This window comes from Lutra lutra, chromosome 4 (assembly GCF_902655055.1).
Source record: "Lutra lutra chromosome 4, mLutLut1.2, whole genome shotgun sequence".
Taxonomy (NCBI): domain Eukaryota; kingdom Metazoa; phylum Chordata; class Mammalia; order Carnivora; family Mustelidae; genus Lutra; species Lutra lutra.
In genome coordinates this window covers 30,970,302-30,993,733 of record NC_062281.1, presented here as the reverse complement: position 1 = coordinate 30,993,733, position 23,432 = coordinate 30,970,302, and the positions used below count along the sequence as shown (strand labels likewise).

Sequence of the window (23,432 nt, the reverse complement as noted above, 5' to 3'; positions counted from 1 at the left end):
TCAACTGGTTTATTTCTTTGACTGGAACCCAACTGATATAATAAATTCAGTTTTAAATACATTGAGCTTAAGTGTGTGACTTCCTAGTCAAGAACTCCAGTAGGCTTGGAAATCATTACCAAAGGCTTGGAGACAGAGAGCTGGGTTGGGAAATCAATAGCATATAGTTCGTATCTGAAGCCATAGGTCATATTTCCCAAGTTGAGGAGATGAAGAGATTAAATCTGAAAGATTAAATAGTGGGCTCACTTATGACATAACAGTATTTTGAATTTAGGCCAAGGAAGAACTTGAAAAGACCAAAAGAAGTACGGAAGTAGAAAACCCAGGTTAGGAGTGTCATAGAAGATGAGAAATGAGAAATGAAATTTCTGAAGGAAAGAGCACAATAAAATCAAACTTGGTGAAATAGCAGAGAGGGCACACAAAAAAAGGATCAAGGCATGTAAGGCAAATGTTCTCATATTAGCAAGGTGAATGTCATCGCTCCCTTTGTGAGAACAAGGACAATGCAATGGTGGCGAAGAAAAAGATAAGGGAAAAAAGTCAAAGCCATCAATGACCATAAATTCCTTTATCAGGAGAGTGGACAATGAAGACCTTGAGAGAAATAGTACCTAAGTCAGAGGAGAGGAAGAGCTAAAGAAATGACATAAGTGGATACTGAAGACTCCACAAAAGTAAGGGGATGAGGCCAGATGCTTGAGTGGAATGGTTATTCCTTTTAAAAGAAGGGAGAGGATAATGTGATTGGTCAAGATATATATTTATAGGGTTACTGATTCTACCTTTTCTAATGATACTATCAAGTAATATCTACTATGCACAAACTTCTAACATGAACAGAGGTATGCACCTTTTCCTTATTCATAGCTCTCCTTAAAACAAAAAGGCGAGAGGAGGAATCACACACTTGAGGCTAAATTCTAGCTTTTCTCCCAATGTTTCTAGCAAAAGATGAAAATTTAGTGTACACAGTGATTGCTATTAGCATCTTAAAAAACAGAGACATTCATAGAATTGGCTTTTCCTAAGTGCTAATCTGTCAAACTTTTGTGATGAGGATATTTTGTATTACATATTTGAAAATTGCTAAGAGAATACTATTAACTATAGTCCCTATTCTGTACCTTGCCTTCTCCATGATATATTTATTGTATAACCAAGTTTGTACCTTTTGACCACCTGCACGCATTTCCCCAACCCACACTTCTTGACAAAGTTGTGACCCCATCACTTACTTCTACATTACTTCTACTTACTTACTTACTTCCTGAAAATATTGGGGGAAACCAGTTTCATATATTCTTTATTTATATACATCCGCTTTTTTTTGTATTATCCTGAAGCTATAAATTATACTGCAGTATGTGTGTGTCTCTGTTGTGTATTTGCTTATAACTGGGAGGCTTAGAAATCAAGCAGCTGTAAATCAATTCCCACAAGAAAAAAAAAATTGGGGCAAATAATGTCCAGGCATCCAGCAATAGATTGAAGGGAACTGATGTTTCCATAAATACATTGTTTTGTTAACAAGAAAGGAAGGTCTTCTAAATAATTTAAATGCCAAGAAGAGAGGCAATTAATAACAGGTCATTTACATAACAATTTTATACCCTGTGCTGACCATACTTTACACATTTTACTTAATTTAATCCTTAAAACATCCCTACAAGTAGACAGTAGTGTTACCTCCATTTCACAGAGGAGGAAGAGAGCCCTAGAAGAGAATTTGTCCCAGGCTACTCTGGAACGCAGGCAGTGTGGCTCTCAAGTCTTTACTCCTGGGTCCCCTGGGTGGCTCACACAAGTGTCGGGCTCTTGATTTTTGTTCAGGTCACGATCTCAGGGTCATGGGATCGAACCCTCCATTAGACTCGGTGCTCATCATGGAGCCTGCTTGAGATTTTTCTCTCTTCCTCTGCCCCTGCCCTGGCTTGTACATGCCCTCTCTCAAAACAGTCTTAAAAATATTTTTAGGGGCGCCTGGGTGGCTCAGTGGGTTAAAGCCTCTGCCTTCGGCTCAGGTCATGATCCCAGGGTCCTGGGATCGAGCCCCGCATCAGGCTCTCTGCTCTGCAGGGAGCCTGCTTCCTCCTCTCTCTCTCTCTCTCTGCCTGCCTCTCTGCCTACTTGTGATCTCTGTCTGTCAAATAAATAAATAAAATCTTTAAAAAAAAAATTTTTAAAAAGCCTCCTAACCACTCCACTCTAGTGTAATTTATACCTAGCTCATTCCTAGATATAGTTACTAAAATTTTCTGCCTTTTTTAAAGAATTAGGGGTAGAGTTGTTAAAATATTGTTTTTCCCCTAAATGTACCTCTAAAGAAAACTTCCACAACGAATAATTTTGAAGTTTTTTAATGCACGAAAAGAACATCTTAGAAACAGAACAGGTATTGACTTATTAACGATGAAGCACTATATAAAGACGCCCCCTCCCCACTTAGTAAATAGGAATATAGTGTAAATAGATGTGAAAGGAGGTGAACACTTTAGGATTAAATGCAAACCCTAAAGTTGTATACAACATTCATATATGGCTTATTATTTCATGGCAGTAATATTCTCATAACGATGTATATGACATTTATACGTACTGGTAGGATGCTTTTGACTCAAAAGTTTAAACAAAAATACTGGAGAGGTAGTTTTGCCAATGCAAGGTGATTAAAAATAAAGGCTTTACCTTGCTTTTTTTCCTTAAACATCTGTAACCATTTCCCTTTGTTCTAATTTTCTTCTGGATTAGCCAGGAAGATAATGATGCTTTTAGAAGAAGCCAATTCAAAACCCTCTAAGAATGGATTCCCACAACTACACAATGATGTTTTTGAAACAACTGCTCTGAAATTCCCTGGGGTGTGTGTGTGTGTGTGGTGGGCGGGGGGGGGTTCTCCATAGTTTTCTTCTTAGAAAGCATATGGATTCCGGCTCCAAGGAGACCTGTTAAGGTTCCACCAGGAGTTACAGGGACTCATGCTGTTTTTCTCCTCAAATTCTGCATCATGGTCTCATGATGGTAATTTCTATAGTGACCCAAGAGTATTGGTAGGTACCCTGTCTTGGTTAAGTCAGGGATGGCTTTAATAAATATAAATGCATATGTATATATATACTGAAGCTTGAAACAAAAGTTCGAAAAATTCTCTAGCTAGCCAGTAGAATAGCATGAGGAGTACTAGAAGGGACTGCATGTCATTCCTCAGTTGTGTTTCATAAAGGCATCACATCTTAGGCGTAAAGAGTTTTAGCTTCTGCCTGTCACCTGCTGCTTTATCTGCAGGAGACAACACGGAGTGGGGAAGGTCTACAGATATTAAAATTCTTTGACACTGGTCCTTTGAGCCTATGTACAAACTAGCTTATCCTATTCTTACAGTGAGAAATAAGCCCGAAAAAAAAAAAAAAAAGTCAAGGGGCAACAAAACATTGGTCAATTCTCAAATATAGAATAGCCATTTACCAGACAATGGTTAGGAACCACTAGAAACAATCCGACATAATATTAATCAGGTATGACTTGTTACACTTCAGAAAGCATAAATATACAGTAAGGAAGAGGTTCCTATGTAGCCCCACAGAGTTATGTACAAGTTGGAGCTGCTGTGAAGCTGAGCAGGAACTCCTGGAACACCCCCCACGTCCCCCACCCCAGCTCTAAGCAGATCTCTGCACACAGTTATCCTTGCGAACGCACAACGTGAGAAATCAAGGTCACCAGTGAAATAGCTCTTTGCCAGCTGAGGGTCTTCTTTCCCATAAATATGCACAAGTCTGGGCTCCAGGGGTGGCCCGTGGCCTCACAGGTCTTGCCCCTTCAGGGTGCCACGATCTCTCAGTGCACGTGGAGCCGAGGCACGTGCTGGACCCCTAACTCCTGCTTCTGGTGATTCAGGTCGGGAGCTCCTGCCTTCACAGTCTCCAGATGCAAATCAAAGCATAAATAACAGAGACCACGCTCGTGGCTCCTCCGTTCACAATGTTACTGGGAACAGATACTGGTCAAAGCAGCGCAAAAGCTGCATGCCAGGGTCCACGAGTGGAGAGGAGTTTTGTGCACTTTTGCAAAAACGACCCCCTCCCCCAAAATCTACCCTACGTGTCTTTTATTTTACTGGTTAGCCCTGTCTGTAGCTAGGAAGACACTGTGTTGCTCCTGGGCTCTTTCTATCAGCTTCCTCTTCTTTTTCTTGTTCTTCTTCTCCTTTGCCTTCGGGGTTCTCTTTCCTACACCAGGGGAAAGAGAAAGAAATGAAGACATGTCAGAAACGGCGCTTTCTCTAGGAAAGAAAACACAAAACATTAAGAGTTTTACACAAAGCCCATCTGGAAAACATCACCTACGGAAAAAGCAGCCTCAAAGAGAAAATTGTTCACATTAATTTTGACGGAATAATAATAATTTACTAAATTGGATATGCTGTCTAAAACAGAGACTGATCTTCCTGTTATAGGGAACTGGCATATTTAAAAACCTCCCAGTGGCCTGATCAGTCTTGCAAATATCATCCTGCCACAAAAATTCCATTTATCCCCTCCGACTTTTAACAATGCTACCCTTTACTAGACATCTTTACATCTTTCTACAGCTCCACATGTCGGTGGGTCAAAAGAAAATAAGCAGCTATCTACAGTAAATATACCAGAAGTTTCCATCTCCCTGGCCCTCCTCTTCCCCAGGCGAAAGAAAAGTCTTGCTTTTAACATTATTCCCTCCCTGTTCTCCAAAGACCAGCATATGAAATGACATAGGTGGAGTTCTTCATTTTCTATAAAAATTCATGAGGACATCGTTCATTATGTGGCTTAGGGCTTCTTACCCAAATTCCCTAGACCAGTTATTGTGAGCAAGAAAAATGCTGGTTTGTTCCTGAAGAACTGGGGAGAGGTGTCTTCCTACCAGAAGATCACACAGCCACCTAGTAATCCTATTTCTCCTCTTTGCCTTTGCCACCTGGAAGCCCCAGATCACTAGCTAAATAGTTGAGGCTTGTCTCCATCAGAGTTGTTGAATATAGTCTCCCCTTTGCCTCTTCTCTATTTATTTATTTTTTTTTAAGATTTTTTTATTTATTTGACAGAGAGATCACAAGCAGGCAGAGAGAGAGGAGGAAGCAGGCTCCCCGCTGAGCAGAGAGCCCGATGCGGGGCTCGATCCCAGGACTCTGAGATCATGACCTGAGCCGAAGGCAGCGGCTTAACCCACTGAGCCACCCAGGCACCCTATGCCTCTGCTCTATTTAACTTTTTGCCCCTCCTGGTTATGGTTCGCGGTTTTTACAATGTTTCAACATCTCTTTGCAAGTAAATCCACGTAAGATCTTGAGAGAAGAGTAACAGGCATTTGCTTTAAGTCCATTGCCCTCTTTGGGCTCTAAACACAGAAGAACTGTGGGATTTTTAGAACAGAAAGGAACTCAAAGGTCACTGAAGTTTGCAGAAATTAAGTCCTCAACATACACCTTCAGAACAGAAAGATTCTTTCCTTACCAGACTCAAATCTCGTCTCCTACCCACCCTACTTCCATGTTACTTGTGCAGTCCTACAAAACTTGTATGTGAGGTGTAGCTCTTTGACACTGTAGCAATCAGTACCACAAATTGGACATTCTGTTCTAACGCACACTTTCCCACCTTCCAAGACCATTGATTACAGGGATGTATCTGGCCAGCTCTTCATTTGAGACAATGCGGGGAGGGGCAGCTGTGTAGGGAATGTGAAAGAAACAGACTCTGCCCTAGGAAAGCAGAGTCATACTAGATTACAGGAGCCTGGGAGATTTCTAAACAAGGGAGGGATTTTTCATTTTATTTGAGGATGGAAAAGAGTCATGTGGTTGGCACATAGCTGACAGTCAACAAATGTTTGCTGAGTAAAACTTTATCACAAGATAAAGAATAATTTATTTTTAATAGGACACGGCAGTAAAATAATCAGAATATGATCGTGCTCTCACATTAAATTATAAAGTTCCCCGAAGTTAATTTCTGGTTCTTATTAAATTCTGACATTAATTTATAATGGCATCTTGCCATCTTTAAACATAGTTAATCCTACCCAATGAAACCTTAGTTCAAACCATCATTAATCAAAGAAGTTGTAAAGTTAAAACTATTTGAGTAACATTATATCTAATGATGAGACACACCTAACGAGGGCAGAGAGATGAAACAACGTAAAATTGCATATTCAAAAAGAAGTTTCAATTATAAAGTTTTTGAAGATTTCCTTAGTTTTAGATTTTCTTTAAACAACAAAAACCTTAGTTAAAATCATTGCTGACTACATTGAAAAAATGAGCTCATGTTTAATTTGTTTAAAACCCAAAGTTTCTTTTAAAAGCGAACTGAAATTGAATAAATGGAAAAATAATATTGCTAGATATTTAAATGTGTTACGATAAAAATATACTGGGTATTTGTTCAAGAAATCTTTTCCCATTCACCACTTCAATTTTTCAAATGAAAAAGGTGCAGTACATTCCCTAACAGAATATCTATGCTAAATGACTGGAAATTCTTATTTTAAGAAAGGGTCAATTTCATGCCACTTACCTAATATGTCATTCTGATATAATTGTCAGTATCAAATGGTCTTTGGGTTTCCTGGCTGATATAATATTGCGTGATAGGAAAGTTATTCAATATTTGCATAAAATAGTCCATAGTGTGGCCAAAATTTCAGCAGTGCTTCTGGATACTTATGTAAGTTTTCAAGTTGTACAATTACTCCACTGGCAATAAGTTATAGGGTACTGATTTCAACTAAAGATGTTTGGGAGACCAAATTACAACCCTAAAATTTTCCCTCAGAAGTCTCTTGTTTAATGACATCTCTGTGCTATCAGTTCATTGCTTCATTTTGTTTCTGGTCAGCCCCATTTCTCATGTAGTATATACTGAAAATACTGAAGAATTAAGATGGTTAGCCAAGATTTGACCACAGATAGGCCTAAATTACCTGAAAATATTTTGTGGTCCATTGTGGGCTATTCTGACTTAAAGCCCAACTCAAAGAAGCAAAAAATATTAAAATATAATCTAACTAAGGTATAAAAAAGGCCTTATACATATTTTCTTCTGAACTCCGCTAAGATTTCCAAACATAAGAAATCGGTAAGATTAAAGCTAACAGAAAATACATATCCCTGTTTTGATCTATATATTTGAAAATAAGTTATATTGGATATACAAGTGTGCTAATTTATGTTTCCATTTCTTTACACCTGTGGCTAGATTAGATTTGGAGAATGTCTTCTAGACTTTCAATTATGTACATTCACCCTGTACAAAGCATTTAAAGGCAAGTATGATGCCAGTCACCCAAAGAGAAATTCAAGTCATGGAATTAATTTTCTTTTTAGTTTATGAGCAGCAACCTGGAAAATATACTGCCCAAGATCAGCAGAAAAGGTTTGAGCCTCTAGCTACGTCCAACTCTAATGACACATTTGCATATCTTTGTCCTGAGTACTTTAAGAATACAGTGGCCTTGACAAATCACTGCTCAGTGAGTCTCTTCAGCCCCATTCTAAAGATGCAAGAAGACCGGCTCGGGTATTAAAGCTGTTAAGGAAAGCAATGGGGCTTAACAGAGAAAGGCAGAGGGAAAGGGAGCCAGTAAGTAAGCATGGTCTTATAATGAAGACGTTTCATTATACATCATACTTGTGACTCTCAGTTTTTACATTTATGGAATGAAGACACTATGATCCTCTTTCACCAGAAAGTTGCACAAAATATCACAAGCAAGACAAGATCATCCAAATGAACAAAGTTAGAAAAATACCATCAAAACCACACTCTAACCAACATAATTATATTGATTTGCACACATGTGGAAATGGTCCAACAGGATAACCTATCAACTCCTCTACAGAGAAAGGTGAACAGCCCCTTATGGAAATACTCCTAACCTCCAGCTGTAGATTACTGCTATTAGAATCAGAAATAAAATAGATTCTTTTCAACCATGATATCAGGCAGACTCACAAATTACATGAAGCTGTGAAAATAGGAATTCTACTGCCAGGAGGCATGAATTTCATTCTTTCCTAAGCCCCAAAGTCTAGGGAAGTCTTCAAAAGGTTTTTCCTCTCACTAGGTTTAGGTAAGAGTTTTTTTCATAATTGGAACAATGGTTCCGGTATATCCATTAGTAAGGCACAAAGGTTGTGTAGGATTTCCGTTGAGATTACTAAATGTTTTGAGGAAGACTTTCTAATGGTAAATGAGATGAAAGAAAATTGAGAAAAAATTCAGTAGCTGTGACTATGAAAAAAAAAAGTATCTCTGCACACACACACACACACACACACACACACACACAGACGGGAAAGTAAGCCACAATTATGACAAATATAATTTCCACTGTTAGAACCACAACTGTGATGACAAAGGTGATCATCGGAAACCAGGACTAATTTCTATCAAATTTCAATGATAAATTTGTGATGTTAACTTGAAACCTGGGCTTCCTGTATTTATGAAATTCACCAGGGAGATTTGGAGATCACCTCAGAAATTGAGCCATTCTTCAAAGCAGCTGAAACCGAGGGACAAAAAGTCTGACAACCACCAGGCTGGGGAACTTTGTCATACTTCAGAGGACACACTAGAGGTAGAAGGGAGAAAGTTGCTTCCACACCTTCACAAGGACTGAGCTGTAGACAATGAATAGCAATTGAGCTATTTCTTTCTCATATGGGCAACCTGAGTCTGCCCAAGAATGAGTAGAAACAGAGATTTATTTATTTAAGAGTGATTGATGATTCTCTGGAAAAATGCCAGTTGGCTCCTAAATATTTTAAAAGCTCATATAAAAATAGACAAAAGACTTAAATATAATTCATAAGGGAAATAAAAACAACTAGTAAATATATGAAACAATCAAATCTCACAATTAAAAGTGCCAAATAAAATGAGTTGCCATTGCCAAGATTCTTAAAAGTAAAAAAGTGAGAATGTGGTGAGACAGGCATCAGGATGCATTATGAGAATATAAAATTGATACAGTCTTTCTAAAAGCCATCTGGCAATGTGTAAAAAAGCATTAAAATATTCATAACTTTCAACTCTGATCTAGGAACCCATCCTAGGAAAATAAACGTGGACAGAGATTATGCACAGAGATGTTTACTGTAGAACTCTGAAAAAAATTATAAATTACCAAAATGTCCTCCTACACAATTTTTCATGACCTCTTTTTATGATTACTAAAACAGTAAGTGTCCTTTCAATTATGAAGTATTTGTATCTTAAGGCCCAGGAATTACATTTGTTCCCAAGAGAAATTACCTGTCCCTAAAATTTATCATAAATAGGTATAAGAAAAAGACTGTGGTACAAAACATTCCTCTTCTGGTGGTAAGCAGGTTTTTGGGTGGAATGGTTGATCATAATTGGATGTAAGATATAAAAGCTTAAGAACTACTGAACTGCCTGAACACTTCTGGCATTAAGAACGGATGTTAGTTCACAAAACTGCTTTCATCGAGAAAGGCATCCAAGTAGGCAAATATGATGAGCGCGACCAGCATCTACCACAGTATATTCTACCTAGTCTAAGAGAAAACTCTTCCCTTATCTGTAATAGTTCCGAATAATATATTAATGGTTATTTTACATCAGCTGAGCCTCAATGGAAAGAGTCTGAGTACCTTAAGCAAATAAATCCACTCTATCTCCTTATTTATAGTACAAAGTTCTTTAATTGGTGTTTTTAGTGACATTTATCTGGCTTTTAAGAAATAACATCTTAAAAAAAATTAAAAAAAAATAAAAAATAAATAAAATAAAAAAATAAAATAAAAAAATAAAAAAAATTAAAAAATAAAAAAATAAAAATTAAAAAAAAAAAGAAATAACATCTTTTCCACTAAAAATATTGCAGAGAGAAAAAAAAATATTGCAGAGAGAGAGGTCTTTAGAAAGGACTGGCAAATCCTTCTATGACTGTTTCCCGACTGTGATCAAATTTTGATTGGTCTTTGAGAACAAAATAATCTAGAGACAACCCAACAAATTTTTGAAGTGTTGAAAAATAACAACCATATACTGAAGAGATTTTACCAGGCCATCTTGAACTTCAAGTCATAATGGGAAAGTCTTCCAAGGGGCCCCCAGTCATTTCATGTTTATAAAAGAACGTGTGCTTCAAAAATTTACACATAACCTGGAGGTAGCCTAATAAGCGGAACTACTTGGAAGTTATTAGTGGGGAGTGACAACATCCAAAATAAAAAATAGTTGACAAAATGGGACTTCTCTAAATATGCAAGTGTGAAAATCACTCAGAATTCCCATGTAAACTTATGATTTGTAAAGAACTAATTCAATAAGCCAATTATGACTGTGCATAACTGTTCTAATTGTAAAAGTCTGCCACGTTTTTACTGTAAAAAGAATAGTATGAAATGGCTTTGTGTGTGTGTGTGTGTGTGTGTGTGTGTGTAAGACCTCTCCACTCTTCCTCTATGAAGCATTTTATTAGGCATGATGTCTATTTTTTTTTAAAGGAAGCTCTATTTGGTTTTAAAATCTTGTTTCATGTTCAGTATTATGAAATTGAAAGAAAAGCTAATCCTAAAGCTCACTTGATCTTTTACAAATAAGGATTCCTGGACACAGTCATTCAAAATTTCCCCATTTTATAGCTCTGAAGAAAAAATCTTCGGATACAGACTTCTAAAGGGACAAAAAGACATTCCCAACACCCTACAAACTCATTTGAAGTGGCAAGGACTACAAAAAAGTAATATGAACGAGATTTGGGTTTCTTCCATATAACTTGGATCATGCCATTTGATTTAAGTTCTTAGATATCTGGTATCTTAGAAAAAGAAAAATCAGTTGAGAGCCAAGATTCTGTGGGGTTTAAGATAGGTGAGAAAAAACCAACAAGGAGAGGTGGTTTTAAAGCCACCTACCTACAGTTCTTTTCATAATAACTGACTTTACTGTAGGGCAGTTTCATGGTAGCAGAGACACATTATACTTCACAACTTCACTTATGTGAGAAACTGAACATATAACTCGACCACAAGGGGGCAATAATTCACTTTTACTCTACATATCTCTGGTGTAAAAAGGAAGCAGGGGAGCTCTGGAGCTCTCACTTCTTTAATACTGTGTTTTAACCACAGTTAGAGGCCTTATTTCTTTTTCCTTAAAAGCCGAAGGTAAGCTGTACAGTGGACTACAGAACAGATAGCAAAGTCCAAATGCAGCACAATGAAAAGTAACAATTGCTCTGCTGTTAAAGATGTCAGGGTCTAGGGAGTGAATGAGAGAACAAAAGTCAGATGTATCTTGCTTTTCAAATAGTGATTTAGGGAAAGAACATTCTTCACACATTCAGGTTGCCATTTTATGGGGAAGTGAATATAAACTACTGGCCGAGAACAAAATCCTTTTCTTGGATCTCTTATTGGTAAGAAGAGGGCTGTCAAACTAAAAATGATCTTCATTAGCTTCTGGGTCAGGGGAGAGCCCACAGACCCAGAATCAGGTGGTTGTGTTGGGGAGGGTGCAGAGACAAAGAGTATGGTAGGTATTTACTACCCCTGTTTTTAGTCCAACTTCCCAAAATGGTGAAGATGTGTCCAGCTGAGCTGGACGGGCAAGCAGGTTCCGAGGTCTCTTTCTCACATTTAAAGCTTTAAATGTCAACTGGATCAAGACATAGTTTAGTTATTTTTCAAGAGAGACAGAAAAGTATTAGAAGACAACTAATCTTTCTCTGAGCCTTGTCATAACTGAAAACTTTTATGAATTGCATCAATATCATCTGTAACCTAAGACTTTCCATAAATGTACACAGCATTGATTCAATACTTTTTAACAAGGTGCCATCTAGAAGTTTCCTAGGTGGGGGAGTTGATTTGGTGGGCATTCCTAAAATGTACCATGCATTGTAAGAGCTTCACATACCTTCTTAGTTAGCTGAATATTGTGAAAAATTTCAGTACTCAAACCATTCTGCTGGAATGTTTCATAGCTACCTACCCTAAACTTACTCAAAATTTGCAGAAAACGATGAAGCTCATTTGGCACTCTTCAGTGACAAAACATCCCTTTGTGCAGAAAAAAATGATACAATTGATTTCATTCGATTAGGACCAACGGGAAAACCAGAGAAGAATTTCAAGTTCCTTCATCGCTGACTTCATACTATACCAGAAGATACCTTTTAAGATAATTCCATTAGAGTAAGAGGACTTAATACCCTCTTCTTGGTCTTCAATCAATAACCATTAAATAAAAAAGTTCAAGCTATTATATCTAGGACTAGCATGATATGGAAAGCATTTATTTAATTTGGATTCCACACGATTTCTGTGGAACTTAAAAAGACATACTTACAAGTGAAATGAATTAGTGATTTTTATATATTAGGTAAATCCGAGAACCAGCTATCAGTCCAACCCACTCACCTAAGTCGCAAGACTCACATGAAGACAGCCAGCATGGGATAACTTAGAGTGATGCACATTCCGTGGGGGATCGTAAGTGCCTCCCCTCCTCTGCCCCTCAGCACTTCAGACCTCCCTCATCAAAACATGTGTTACCTTCTGTTGCAATTTTTTTTTTTGCATATCATGGCTACTATGCAAATAACTATACTTTCATGCCTGGTTTAACTCTGGGTCTTTCTAAAAATCAAGTTGCAGATATTCATTTCAAGCTTAACTGAAAGAGGAATTGGAGCAGATAAATGGGCTCCATCTAAACACTGAACATGGTGATGAGCCAAACCCACCTGGACTTTATCATCCATCATAGAGCGAACTCTCTTACTTTTCCTGGATTCCATCCACATGGCTTCGGTCCTCAACTCCAGCTTACATGCGATCTGCGAAGGGACCCCTGTCCCCCTAGTAAACCCCGTGACCTTTCTCTCAGCTTACCTCTCTCTCAGAACCACCTCCATCTCTTGGCTTGATTGCACATTCCCCAGACAGGGATTCAACATGCCTCGCCACAGAGTCATGGAAGCCTGGCCAGCCCACAGGACAGATCACTCCCCAGCTAGATCTGGAGAGGGGGTGAGGGAAGGGGCCATGTGACACTAGACCAAGTCATCTGGGAGACATGGTGAGGAACATCACTTTGGGTGTCCGACAGCCCTAGATTCAAAGCAGAACTCTTCCTCTCAGAAGCTAGTGATCTTGGATGAGTTACTTTTCTCAGGCTTGGTTTACTCATTTCTAAACAGCTAATATCAAAGTTACCATCTCTGAGGGGCAAAAAAAAAACAGTGTATCCATTTCCAGATACTATACCTGACACATGAATGCTAATTATAGCACCAGAAGGTGCCTCACATGTATTATTTCTAATCCTCCTGACAGCCTGCAAGGTAGGCATTATTTCCATTTTACCAACAAGGAAATAAGTTTAGAGAAGTTAATAGCTCAAAATCACATAGCTCGGCAATGATTCAAACCAATATCTGGCAGGTTCTAAAACCTGTTCTCTTTCCACTATACTCTTTGGATCCCTTGTGCCCAGCAAAAGGTCTTTGATCTCATAATCATTTAAATAGCTGCTGAACAAACAAATTAATAAGTAAATACCAGGCTGAAGAAAAGGCATCAACCTTCCCAACCAGTCCCCAGTGTTCCCTTGGGCCACATTAAGTTTCCCAATGGGCCTGCCCTATAACGTATATTTCTCATATTAATTATTCCCTGGAGCTAAGGCATTCAAAGCCTCAGTTTCCTGAGGTCAAGCAACACATTTAGCATTCCCAGCTCAGTATCAACAGTGTGCCCATGGCAAAGCCCAAGGGAAGAAAACACAGGATGTTTCTCTTTCAGCTGGGACTTGGAAGTTTAGACCTGTGGTTCCAAAAGCCAGTTCATGGGCCAGACATAGAATCCTCCAGGGAGGGTTTTTGTTTGTTTGTTTTTGTTTTGTTTTTTTTTTTTTTTAAATATAGCTTCCCTAGTCATACCCAGACTCCTGAGTGAAACGTTCAGGATGGAAAACCCAGAATTGTTGCTAGGCAGCAGAGGTGACTGAGCACGAAATTAAGATTATATGCAGTCTAGAGCATCAAACTCTGCAGAAAAGCATGTGGGCAGGAGAGAGGACCAACTTTGGAAGAGGACGTGAGAGCATTTCAAAAATAAATGGCCACTTCCTTCCACATCAAGCTGCCCCCATGTCAAGAGGAAGGTAGGTACCCAGACCCAAGAAAAGGCTCCCTTATCTTTAAGCTCGAGCGAAGGCGTACATCACTGACGTTCCTGCAGACCCATTTCTTCTGTGGTTATATTCCAGAAACTTGCTTTATTCTACTGAATGGCTCAATTCACTCAATTAACAAGATTCTATTCTGAAAGACCCACTAGTTGACAGAAATTCTAAAGAGTTGGACAAAAAAAGAAAAAAATTGTGATTGAAAAAAATGTTACTTTTGTCAAGTAGGGGTTTCTTCCAAACTAGGATATAGAGGTGGCATTTCAAAAATTGGGAAAAGTACTCTTCAGAGCAGGTGATGCAAGTATTGTGTCAAATATTTAATACCAGAGGTATAAAAATATTAGCTGTATAACAGGGAGGAGGCATATTCCAAGTCTTTTTTTTTTTTTTTTCTTTTCAGAAAGGTACTCTGAGCTTCTTCCAAACTATTAAATCATCATCATGATATGGTGTAGGCTCTGTGCCAGGCACTGTTTTACGTATAATTCATTTTATACTAAAAATGCTCCTTTGAAATAGATACTATGTTCAGTCCTACTTTGCAGAAAAGAAAACTAAAGATCATAGAGGTAAGGTAACCCAAGATGAGAGAGTCAGTATATGGCAGAGTTCTGACTTGGACTCAGGTAGTTTGGTCCCTAAGCCTACCGTCCTACCCATCATGCCATTCTCTCTCTCATCATTTCTGTGGTATAAATGTGATGTCCCGTGAAGGAGAAGTTCAGTGTTCCAACACTCTTCCCTCTAATCAGAGACTCCCACACACCCTATGAACAGGTCACTAACAGGGAAATAGCTTGTTCATTAAAGTCATAAAATGAAGGCTGGGCCCATCATTGTTTTGATACAAGACCAGGACGAAAAAGGGCATTTTTTTTTTCTCTGTTATTTTTGCAGGATACTGAAAGTAAACCAGTATTTGCCAAAATGAATAGTCTCTGTCTACAAGCAAAGACTAAACAAAAGGTATAGTCACTGTAGAACCCTTGTCAACCACTCAAGGAGCAGCCATGGAGTTCAATTAGAGGGAAAATACTGGACAAGGAACTCTAAATAACATGTTCAACACACCTAATGATTATTAGACACATCACATTTCTAAGGTTTCACAAAGTCTAAGACCTTGCTGAGTTATCTAGAATCCTCATATCTTTGTCTCTGATTGCCAGATATTAAGAGAGCAGAACATGGGTAATTATTTTTATAAACATCCTAATGTTTAATTTAAAAAATGGTATTTTACTCTCCAGGAAATGTATATTGACTGTGATGTATATAATACAAACTAAAAATCAAAGGAAGCTACTGCTCGTGTCCACACACATATCGACCCAATAACCATCTGCAGTATTTCCCGAAGCATTGCGTTCTATCACTATATTCAAATCAGTTTTATTTAACTGAGGTGTCAAAGGAAAATATGAGAAACCAAAAGTTTACAATTAACATGAAAAATGTAAGACCTAGTGGAAAAAATTTTAAAGATTTATTTATTTATCTGAGTGGGGCACAGAGAGAGAGAGAGAGAGAGAATGGGAGAGAGTGGGGGGCAGTCTTAAGTAGACTTGGAACCGGGCTCAATCTCATGACCCTGAGATCACTGCCAGAGCCGAAACCCAGAATCCAATGCTCTTTAACTGACTGTACCGCAAAACATTTTTAAATGAATAACCACTGAATCAGAGATCCAAGCAGAGATCTACATTCCAAACTTCTATACTTGTAGTAAGGATATCACCTGGAGCCCCACCATAAAAACCATATAAAGAATATCAGTGAGTAATTATGTTGAAAAGGACAACTTATTCATCATCTTAGCTGGGCAGCAGGCTCAGAACCCCTGCTGAAACATGAGCTAAACCCATCAGTGCAGCTGAGTTTAAAATGACCATTAAAGGTTGAGGGGCACCTGGGTAGCTCAGTTAGCCATCAGACTCTTGATTTCAGTTCAGGTCATGATCACTGGGTCCTGGGATCGAGCTCCACCTTGGGCTCCACACTCAACATGGAGTCTGCTGGAGATGGTTCCCTCTCCCTCTGCCCTCCCCCTGCTCTTTCTTCTTTCTTTCTCTGAATAAAAATAAAAATAATCTTTTTATAAAGATGCCTGTTAATGGTTGAAAGTCAGGGACACTGAAACTGGAGTAGGGTGGGCAGAGCACTGCACATTTACTATACTCAGATACCACATCCTACCTGGCTTTCAGTAATTTAAGCCAGCATCACCAGATGAGAGGAATACAATGAAAATGTTAAAAAAAAAAAAAAAAAAAAAAGGAAGGAGACTTTGAGAAAAGACGAGGACAAAAAAGATGCCAAGGCTCACAGAGCACATAAAAAATGTTTTAAAAAACGGAACTGCATTCTACCTTTCACTGTGTTGCTTATCAAAATTTGATGAAACCACAGCTACAAAGCTATAACATCATTGTAATAACTCCTTTATTAGGAAAGTCAGAGACTGAGTTACCCAAAACAGATGTAAAAAAGCTTTCCTGCTTTACCATTTTCAAAGATTAGGTAACCAGTTTTCTGATAGCAGTTCATAAAGACCTCAGAAGATAAGGAAGGAATAAGAAATTTCTGGAAATTGCTTCCAATTCAGTATATGATCCTAATATAAAAGTGAAAAAAATGCACGAGTGATAAATGTTAGGGGTTAATACTTATATTTTGATATACTTATCACTTCATTAAAAAGTATTTTAATGGCGATTCACAGACCTGTAACCCGGGGCTAATAGTACATTATTATATGTTAATAAAAAAATTTAAAAATTTTTAAAAAGTATTTAAACTGCTTTCAATAAGCATTTTCTAAGTCTTTCTATAGAAAAACTCTAAACCCCACCAAAATAATGCCCAGGGCTCATCACTTAAATGTTTTATTAAAAGCTAAATTCATTGTAGCATAAATCAAGTCTTTCTTGAAAGACAACTGCAGCCATATTTTAATGAACCTTCAATTTAATCTTAAATTCTAGGTCACTGGCAGTTTCAACAGCAATGAAATAGTCTGTCCTAAAAATGACTGTGCACAGTTTGTCTGAGGCACACGCGTGTGTGTGTATATTCATAAGCACAAGTGTATCTAAAACATATCCTTCCATAAACTACACCTAGATATACTGGTTGAGAAGACTGTTTATTTACCCTTAAATATATATGTGTATATCTCAGAACATAAAATTACATTTTTAAGATTTTTAAGATTATAGCCAAATTAAGTATGAGATTAAAAATTCTGGGGAATTACAAATTGCAAACTCAAAAAAAGTAGCAGCATTTCTATGGTAAAAGTTTATGGCTTGGAGTCATAACTAATCAGCATTCTTTTTCTGGCTCTGATAAAAAAATATTTTGCACTGAACAGCAAATTCTTCTAAGGGTCCAGTTTTTATGCCATAGAATACAGAAAAATAATTCCTATTAATTAAGGACAGAGCATGACTTAAGATCTCTTTCCCAATTCCTATAAGTACAAACAAACAAAAAATGGAAAGAACCAAAAGTCTTGTATGGCAGGGGGGAGGGAGAAATCATTTTTATGGCTTCCATTCAACTCAAATACACATTGGTCTAGGAGAGCATTTCACAAGTATCTCATTTAGATATCAATCTCTAAGGTCATCCAAATGACAGGTAAGCATTTTATTCATGATAGGATAGGATTTTCAAAGCCTTACCATGACACTACTTGTTAGAACTTAGAAGCTGATACAACGATAACTTTGTCATAGATCCTATTCTAAGGATTTGCACTGTGGAAATACCAGAGACTAATCATAAAGAGTTTCCGAAAACATAATCCTCTAGGGGAAGTCTCCAAATGGAGCTCTTACAAAAACAACACAGCAACATTTGGATCATATGCCATTTTGTTCTAAGCCTTAAAGTTAAGGTAAGAGACAGTCTGATGACTATAGTTAATATTGCACCGAATGCTGGAAATTTGCTAAGAGACTTCAGGCACTCATCACACATACAGAAAGCACAGGAGTGGTCAGAGTGGGCACCCTCTCAACTCAACAACCATATGTCCTTGGTGACTGCTGCAGGGGTCTGCAGAAGCTGCTGGGGACCTTAGGACCAAGACCAGGTTCAGAGGCTAGGGACCAACGCAGGGGGCAGTGGTGGCCAGAGCCGGTGGCATGTATGCGTTTGGCTGCTGGGAACCAGCAGCAGGTGTCTGGTTAGTGGCAGAGGCCAGTTGCAAACACATACACAGTAGTGGGAGCCAGGCCAAGCAGCGAAGGCTAAGGCCAACTGCAGATGCCCTGGAAGCTTTGGGAGCCCCAGCTGTCAGTGTTTGCTGCTGTGACTGCTGGTTCTGGTGCACAGCAGTAGAGGCCAGTGTCAAGAGTCAATCTCGGGGGAGAGGTGGGGTACACAGCTGTGGGAGCAAGCTGCAGGTGAGCTAGTGGTATGGGCCAGTGATAGGAGCCAGGACTAGATCTGGGTCCGCAGGCTGATGCAAGGGCCTAGCGATGTGCAACCCTCCTGAGGCTGAATGGTCCCTCCAGAGGTGTGCATATGGCAGTGGAGGCAGTGACAGGGTCAGGCTGGAGGCAAGCAGGGATGCAGCTAGAGGTGCTAGCTGCAAATGAACCCAGTGGTGCAGACCAATGACAGGAGACAGGGCCAGATCGGGGGCCACAAACAGCTGGGCGGGCCTTAACCATGGGTGTACACATGGCAACAGAGGCTGAAGATGGGCATCAGCCCAGCAGCATTGAAGCGCACAGGTGGCGTGGAGGGGCCAGCCCTAAGAGCACACAGCAGTGAGGGTCCCCTGGGGATATTCTAAGCTGCTGTCTTGTACTCACATAACTTCAGAGGCTTGGAGTCCCTTTCTGTGTGGGTCCTGGGCTTTGGGCAAGGGTGGGAGCAGGGAGTGGGTAGGGACTCAGGCAGCTGGTATCAGCAAACACCAATACCTGTGGGGCAAATACTGGCAAAATTTGCGGGGGGGTCTTGGTGACCCTTGGTTTCTTCAGTGGTGAAAGCTTCTAGTGTCCTCTGTAGAGCGGGTCCCTGGGAAGTCTGGTTCCTCCTCCTGTGTGGCTGACCATGGTAGCCCCTGCTTTTCTGCCTTGTTCCTAACCATCTTTATAATCTCAGCTTTGCTCGTCTCTGGGTGGGGTGATGAAAGTGGCTCCTTCACGCAGTGCTCTGAAAGGCTGGGGAAGCTGAGAGGAGAACTCTTCTTAGCTGGGTCTTCTCTCTTGGCTCTGAGCAATGCAGTCATGGGACATGGAATGCTAAGTGCAAAATGAAATACTTCCTTCCCCTTTTGGTCATTTACTTTCAAGTTTTTTGTTGCATGGGGTTGCTGAAGTTTCTTAAGTGGGCTCCAGAGCTCTCCCAGAGCTGTTTTTATTTACAGATCCTTATGGAGAACTTAAGACTGGAATCTCCTTCTCTGCCATCTTGACGATGCCACCAATAATGGTCTATTTTATAAACTGGATGGTGGGTCCAGGAATTTTTCTTCTATCCTTGTTCTTTAAACTGTACCTATAAATTATATGTACTTCTTGGCAGCTGTGATATTTAAAAAATACAAAATCACTATAAAATGTTAAAAAAAAAAAACCACAACTCCTAGATAATCTCAGGAAACAAACTGAGTATTGCTGGAGTGGAGGGGTGTGGGAGGGTTGGGGTGGCTGGGTGATGGACTCTGGGGAGGGTATGCGCTATGGTGAGTGCTGTGAATTGTGTAAGACTGATGATTCAGAGACCTGTACCCCTGAAACAAACAATACATTATATGTTAATTTTTTTAAAAAGACCTAGAATTAACCATTGTTAACCAAGACATACCTATGTGTGTGGGCACTCATGTGTATTTTTTTTTTTTAAGATTTTATTTATTTATTCGACAGAAAGAGATCACAAATAGGCAGAAAGGCAGGCAGAGAGAGAGGAAGGGAAGCAGAATCCCTGTTTCACAGAGAGCCCGATGTGGGGCTCGATCCCAGGACCCCGGGATCATGACCTAGCTGAAGGTAGAGGCTTTAACCCACTGAGCCACCGAGGCGCCCCTCATGTGTATGTTTTAAAAAGAAATTTTCATCATCATGAAAGCTAATCAACTACTTGGTATCTTAGGATATCTTACAAAGTTTTCTTTTTAAGAAATGAGTACATTGGCATCACACTTTGTAACTGTTGCATATTTGAGTATCTCCCTGTCCTTTCACTATAGGAATCCTCAGTATCTGGATCTAATCCATTCCTGAAAACTTACTGAAGAACAAATTTTTGGATAGTGGAGCCTGTCTTCCATTTTGAAATGGAAAAGGTATTTTATCTCCAGTTTATGAAACTATCCCAACTAATTTCCCAGAATAACACGAAAATCCTTAGTAAACATCTAATAACAATCCAGCCAAGGATTTCTGAATAAAATTCATTTAAATAGCCAAATTACCTATTTATTAAAACTGAACAACCCCTTTGTTAGGGGTGTTTGTGCTAACCAAGCAATGGAACTCTGCAGTATCAGAAAGCTTCCACACTTCAGAAATAAAGTGAACGGTGACACTCTGTAGTAGGACCCCATGGCACCCTGTTCCTCCTTCCTTGTATGCATATGCCACTCCTTCCTCCAGGGGTGAGTGTGTTTCTCTGCTCCCTTTGAATCTGGGCTGGCCCTGACAAACTTGCATGACAGAGGTGATGTTCTGGGGACTTCTTTCCTAAGAGTCCCTGCAGCTTTATTCTGGGTTCACCCAACTGTGAGGAAACCCGAGCAAAGCACATGGAGGAAGGAGCAGAGAGTGAGGCTTACCCAGCACTGACTCGGCCAGCCATGGCAACCCAGAAGCCACACAGGAGAGTAAGAAGCCTCCAGAAGGATTTCTTCCTCAGCAGTCAAAGGACACAGCAGAATGAATGCCCCTAAGTGAGAGCCTCTAACTGTAGTGAAAGCCTCTAACCTGTCAACCCTCAGATCATGAGAAATAATAAAATTTCTTTCATGAGAAGTTGTTATTTTAAGCTACTAACTTACTAAATTTAAGCTACAAAGTTTGGAATGTTTGTTATGCAAAATAGATAACCAGAATAGGCATTTTCCTATTAGGAAAACCACGGAGGTGACAATGTTCTGCACATCTTTCTTGTCCAGACTCACACCCTGTGGACCCATTATGATAGGGTTTTTTTTTTCAAAAATCTGGAGTCAAATTTTTTGCATGTAATTATAGCAAATCGTGCAACAGTGGCAATTCAGGTAGCCTGGTGCATCAGTAAATATAACTTGGCTGGGTTACAAGATTATCTAGTTACAACCTTCATTTTTCAAAAGGTAGATGGTAATTCACTCTCCCCCCCTCTTTTGACACCAAAACTGTTAAGTCAGCTTGCTTTTTATTTTTGTCCTTTGGTGGTAAAGTACTTTACTATAGATGTTTGTGGAATTTTCTTGTTATCCCTTTTATTCAAATGTTTTTGCCAAGCTGAGATGATCATCTCTGGCTCTATAAACCCGGCTCTTCATTTTTCAACTGAAACTTTTTATTGTTAATTTCTATCAACTTTTCCACCATCATTTTCATCAACTTATCTTTGTCTTCTAAAATGTTACTAGTTTCTCAAGATTTTCCTTGGTATCATTATTCTATTTTCCAAATGATCAATGCTGGACTGGGCGTTCCCCAGTGAACACTATAATGGGCTGCTCTAGGCTTAGCTTACCATCAGTCCCTCATCTCACCTGACCTCATTTTTCATGGGATCTCATTGTCCCTTGATCTCAAGCCCATGCCCTACTGCTTTCTAACCTAATTTATGAAGAGGTCTTGCCTGCATCCTACTGAGGACAAACTTCTTTCCTAGAAGTTTGTTCTTCTGTTCTGTTCTGTTCTTATGCAGAAATATCAGGAATTAGAATTTTTCAGTGTTTGAATGATTTTCCTTTCTTCTAAAATAATTATTCCACAAATTCCTTTTTTCCCCCCTCAAAAAAGGGAAAGTCTACTCAGAACAAGGAGTTAAATTGTGAGGGCTGCCTTAGGACCCTGTCTCTGTGCCTCTGGGTTTTGATTAAATTCCATTTTCCTCCCAACTTATGAATAGCATTTGATTTGCCCATTCCCCAACCTACCATGTTTAGAAAACTCTTCTCTGTTGAGACATGCTCAACTAGCATGGAACCTTCTCTTACTTACTGTCTGGATTTCTATCATGCCGGAGGGAAATAGGTTCACTTATAATCTTTAACAGTCATTCCCATCAGGGTTCTTTCCATCATCCCCCCGGCTTAAAGCATGTAAAGGAACCACACTTTCTGGGACACAATGTGCCGCCTACTTCTTACATTTTCCTACAAATGTTCATCAACTCCCAGAAAATAAATGTGTAAGAGAGAGGTTTTAGGGAGAAAGATGTAAGAAAGAGGAGTCTGGCTTCATGGATGGTTTACCCTCATCATTAGGAGCACCAGCCCCGAAGCCAGACAGTCTGGATCAAATTCTGGCTTCATGATTGAACTTGCTCAAATCACAGAGCTAATATGGGTCATCTCTGTGCCTCTGCTTCCTCATCTGGAAATCAGGAATAACAACAGTATCTAACCTATAAAATAACCGCAGTCATTAAGTGAGTTAATATGTTAAATACAGTATCTGCACATTGTAAGCATTGACTATTATGTATAATTATCATTCTGTTGTTATAGAACAGAGGCCATGCAACAAAAGAACAACTGTCCAGTTCTCTCATCGGCAGAGAACTTTCATTTCTGACCCTGGGGCCAGCTGGTTGGGAGTGAAGTCGTTTCTAGCTCTCAAAGAGAAATGATCATTGGTAACATCACATAAATAACACCCGACTTAGGTTTTTCAATTCAGTCCTTTGGTTTTTTATTTCTTGGGACTTCCTCCGGACTCTGGTAACAAGTGACAGTGTTATCCCTTCCATCCCCTAAGATTTTAGGGACAAGTCCATCTAGACACCATTCAGAGGCCATTGAACATTAATCCTAAGTATGTTCAAATATAAAAACCTAGGTTTACATGACTGAGAACAGCTCTCAAGTCCAATTCTGTTTTATTTACACCAATGCTAAGTGTCAAATTCTAAAAATCTCCTACATAATCATTTAAATGCAGACCAAAAAAATATCTCAGTGCTGGACAGGACTCTGAGGGCTCATCTACTTCATCTATCTGCCTTAAAATCTGTCTACATCCATTTACCCTGGGCAAAGTA

General features: G+C 39.2%; 1 protein-coding gene across 1 annotated transcript in view; it reads right to left on the bottom strand.

The window, feature by feature from the left end:
* Nucleotides 1-2,363: 2,363 nt before the first annotated feature.
* Nucleotides 2,364-23,432, bottom strand: part of RSPO2 (R-spondin 2) — a 155,105-nt gene continuing 134,036 nt past the window's right edge. Inside the window, exon 6 of the mRNA XM_047728753.1 lies at nt 2,364-4,232. Coding sequence (XP_047584709.1) covers nt 4,117-4,232 — 116 coding nt within the window. The 3' untranslated portion in view covers nt 2,364-4,116. The remainder of the gene's footprint in view (nt 4,233-23,432) is intronic.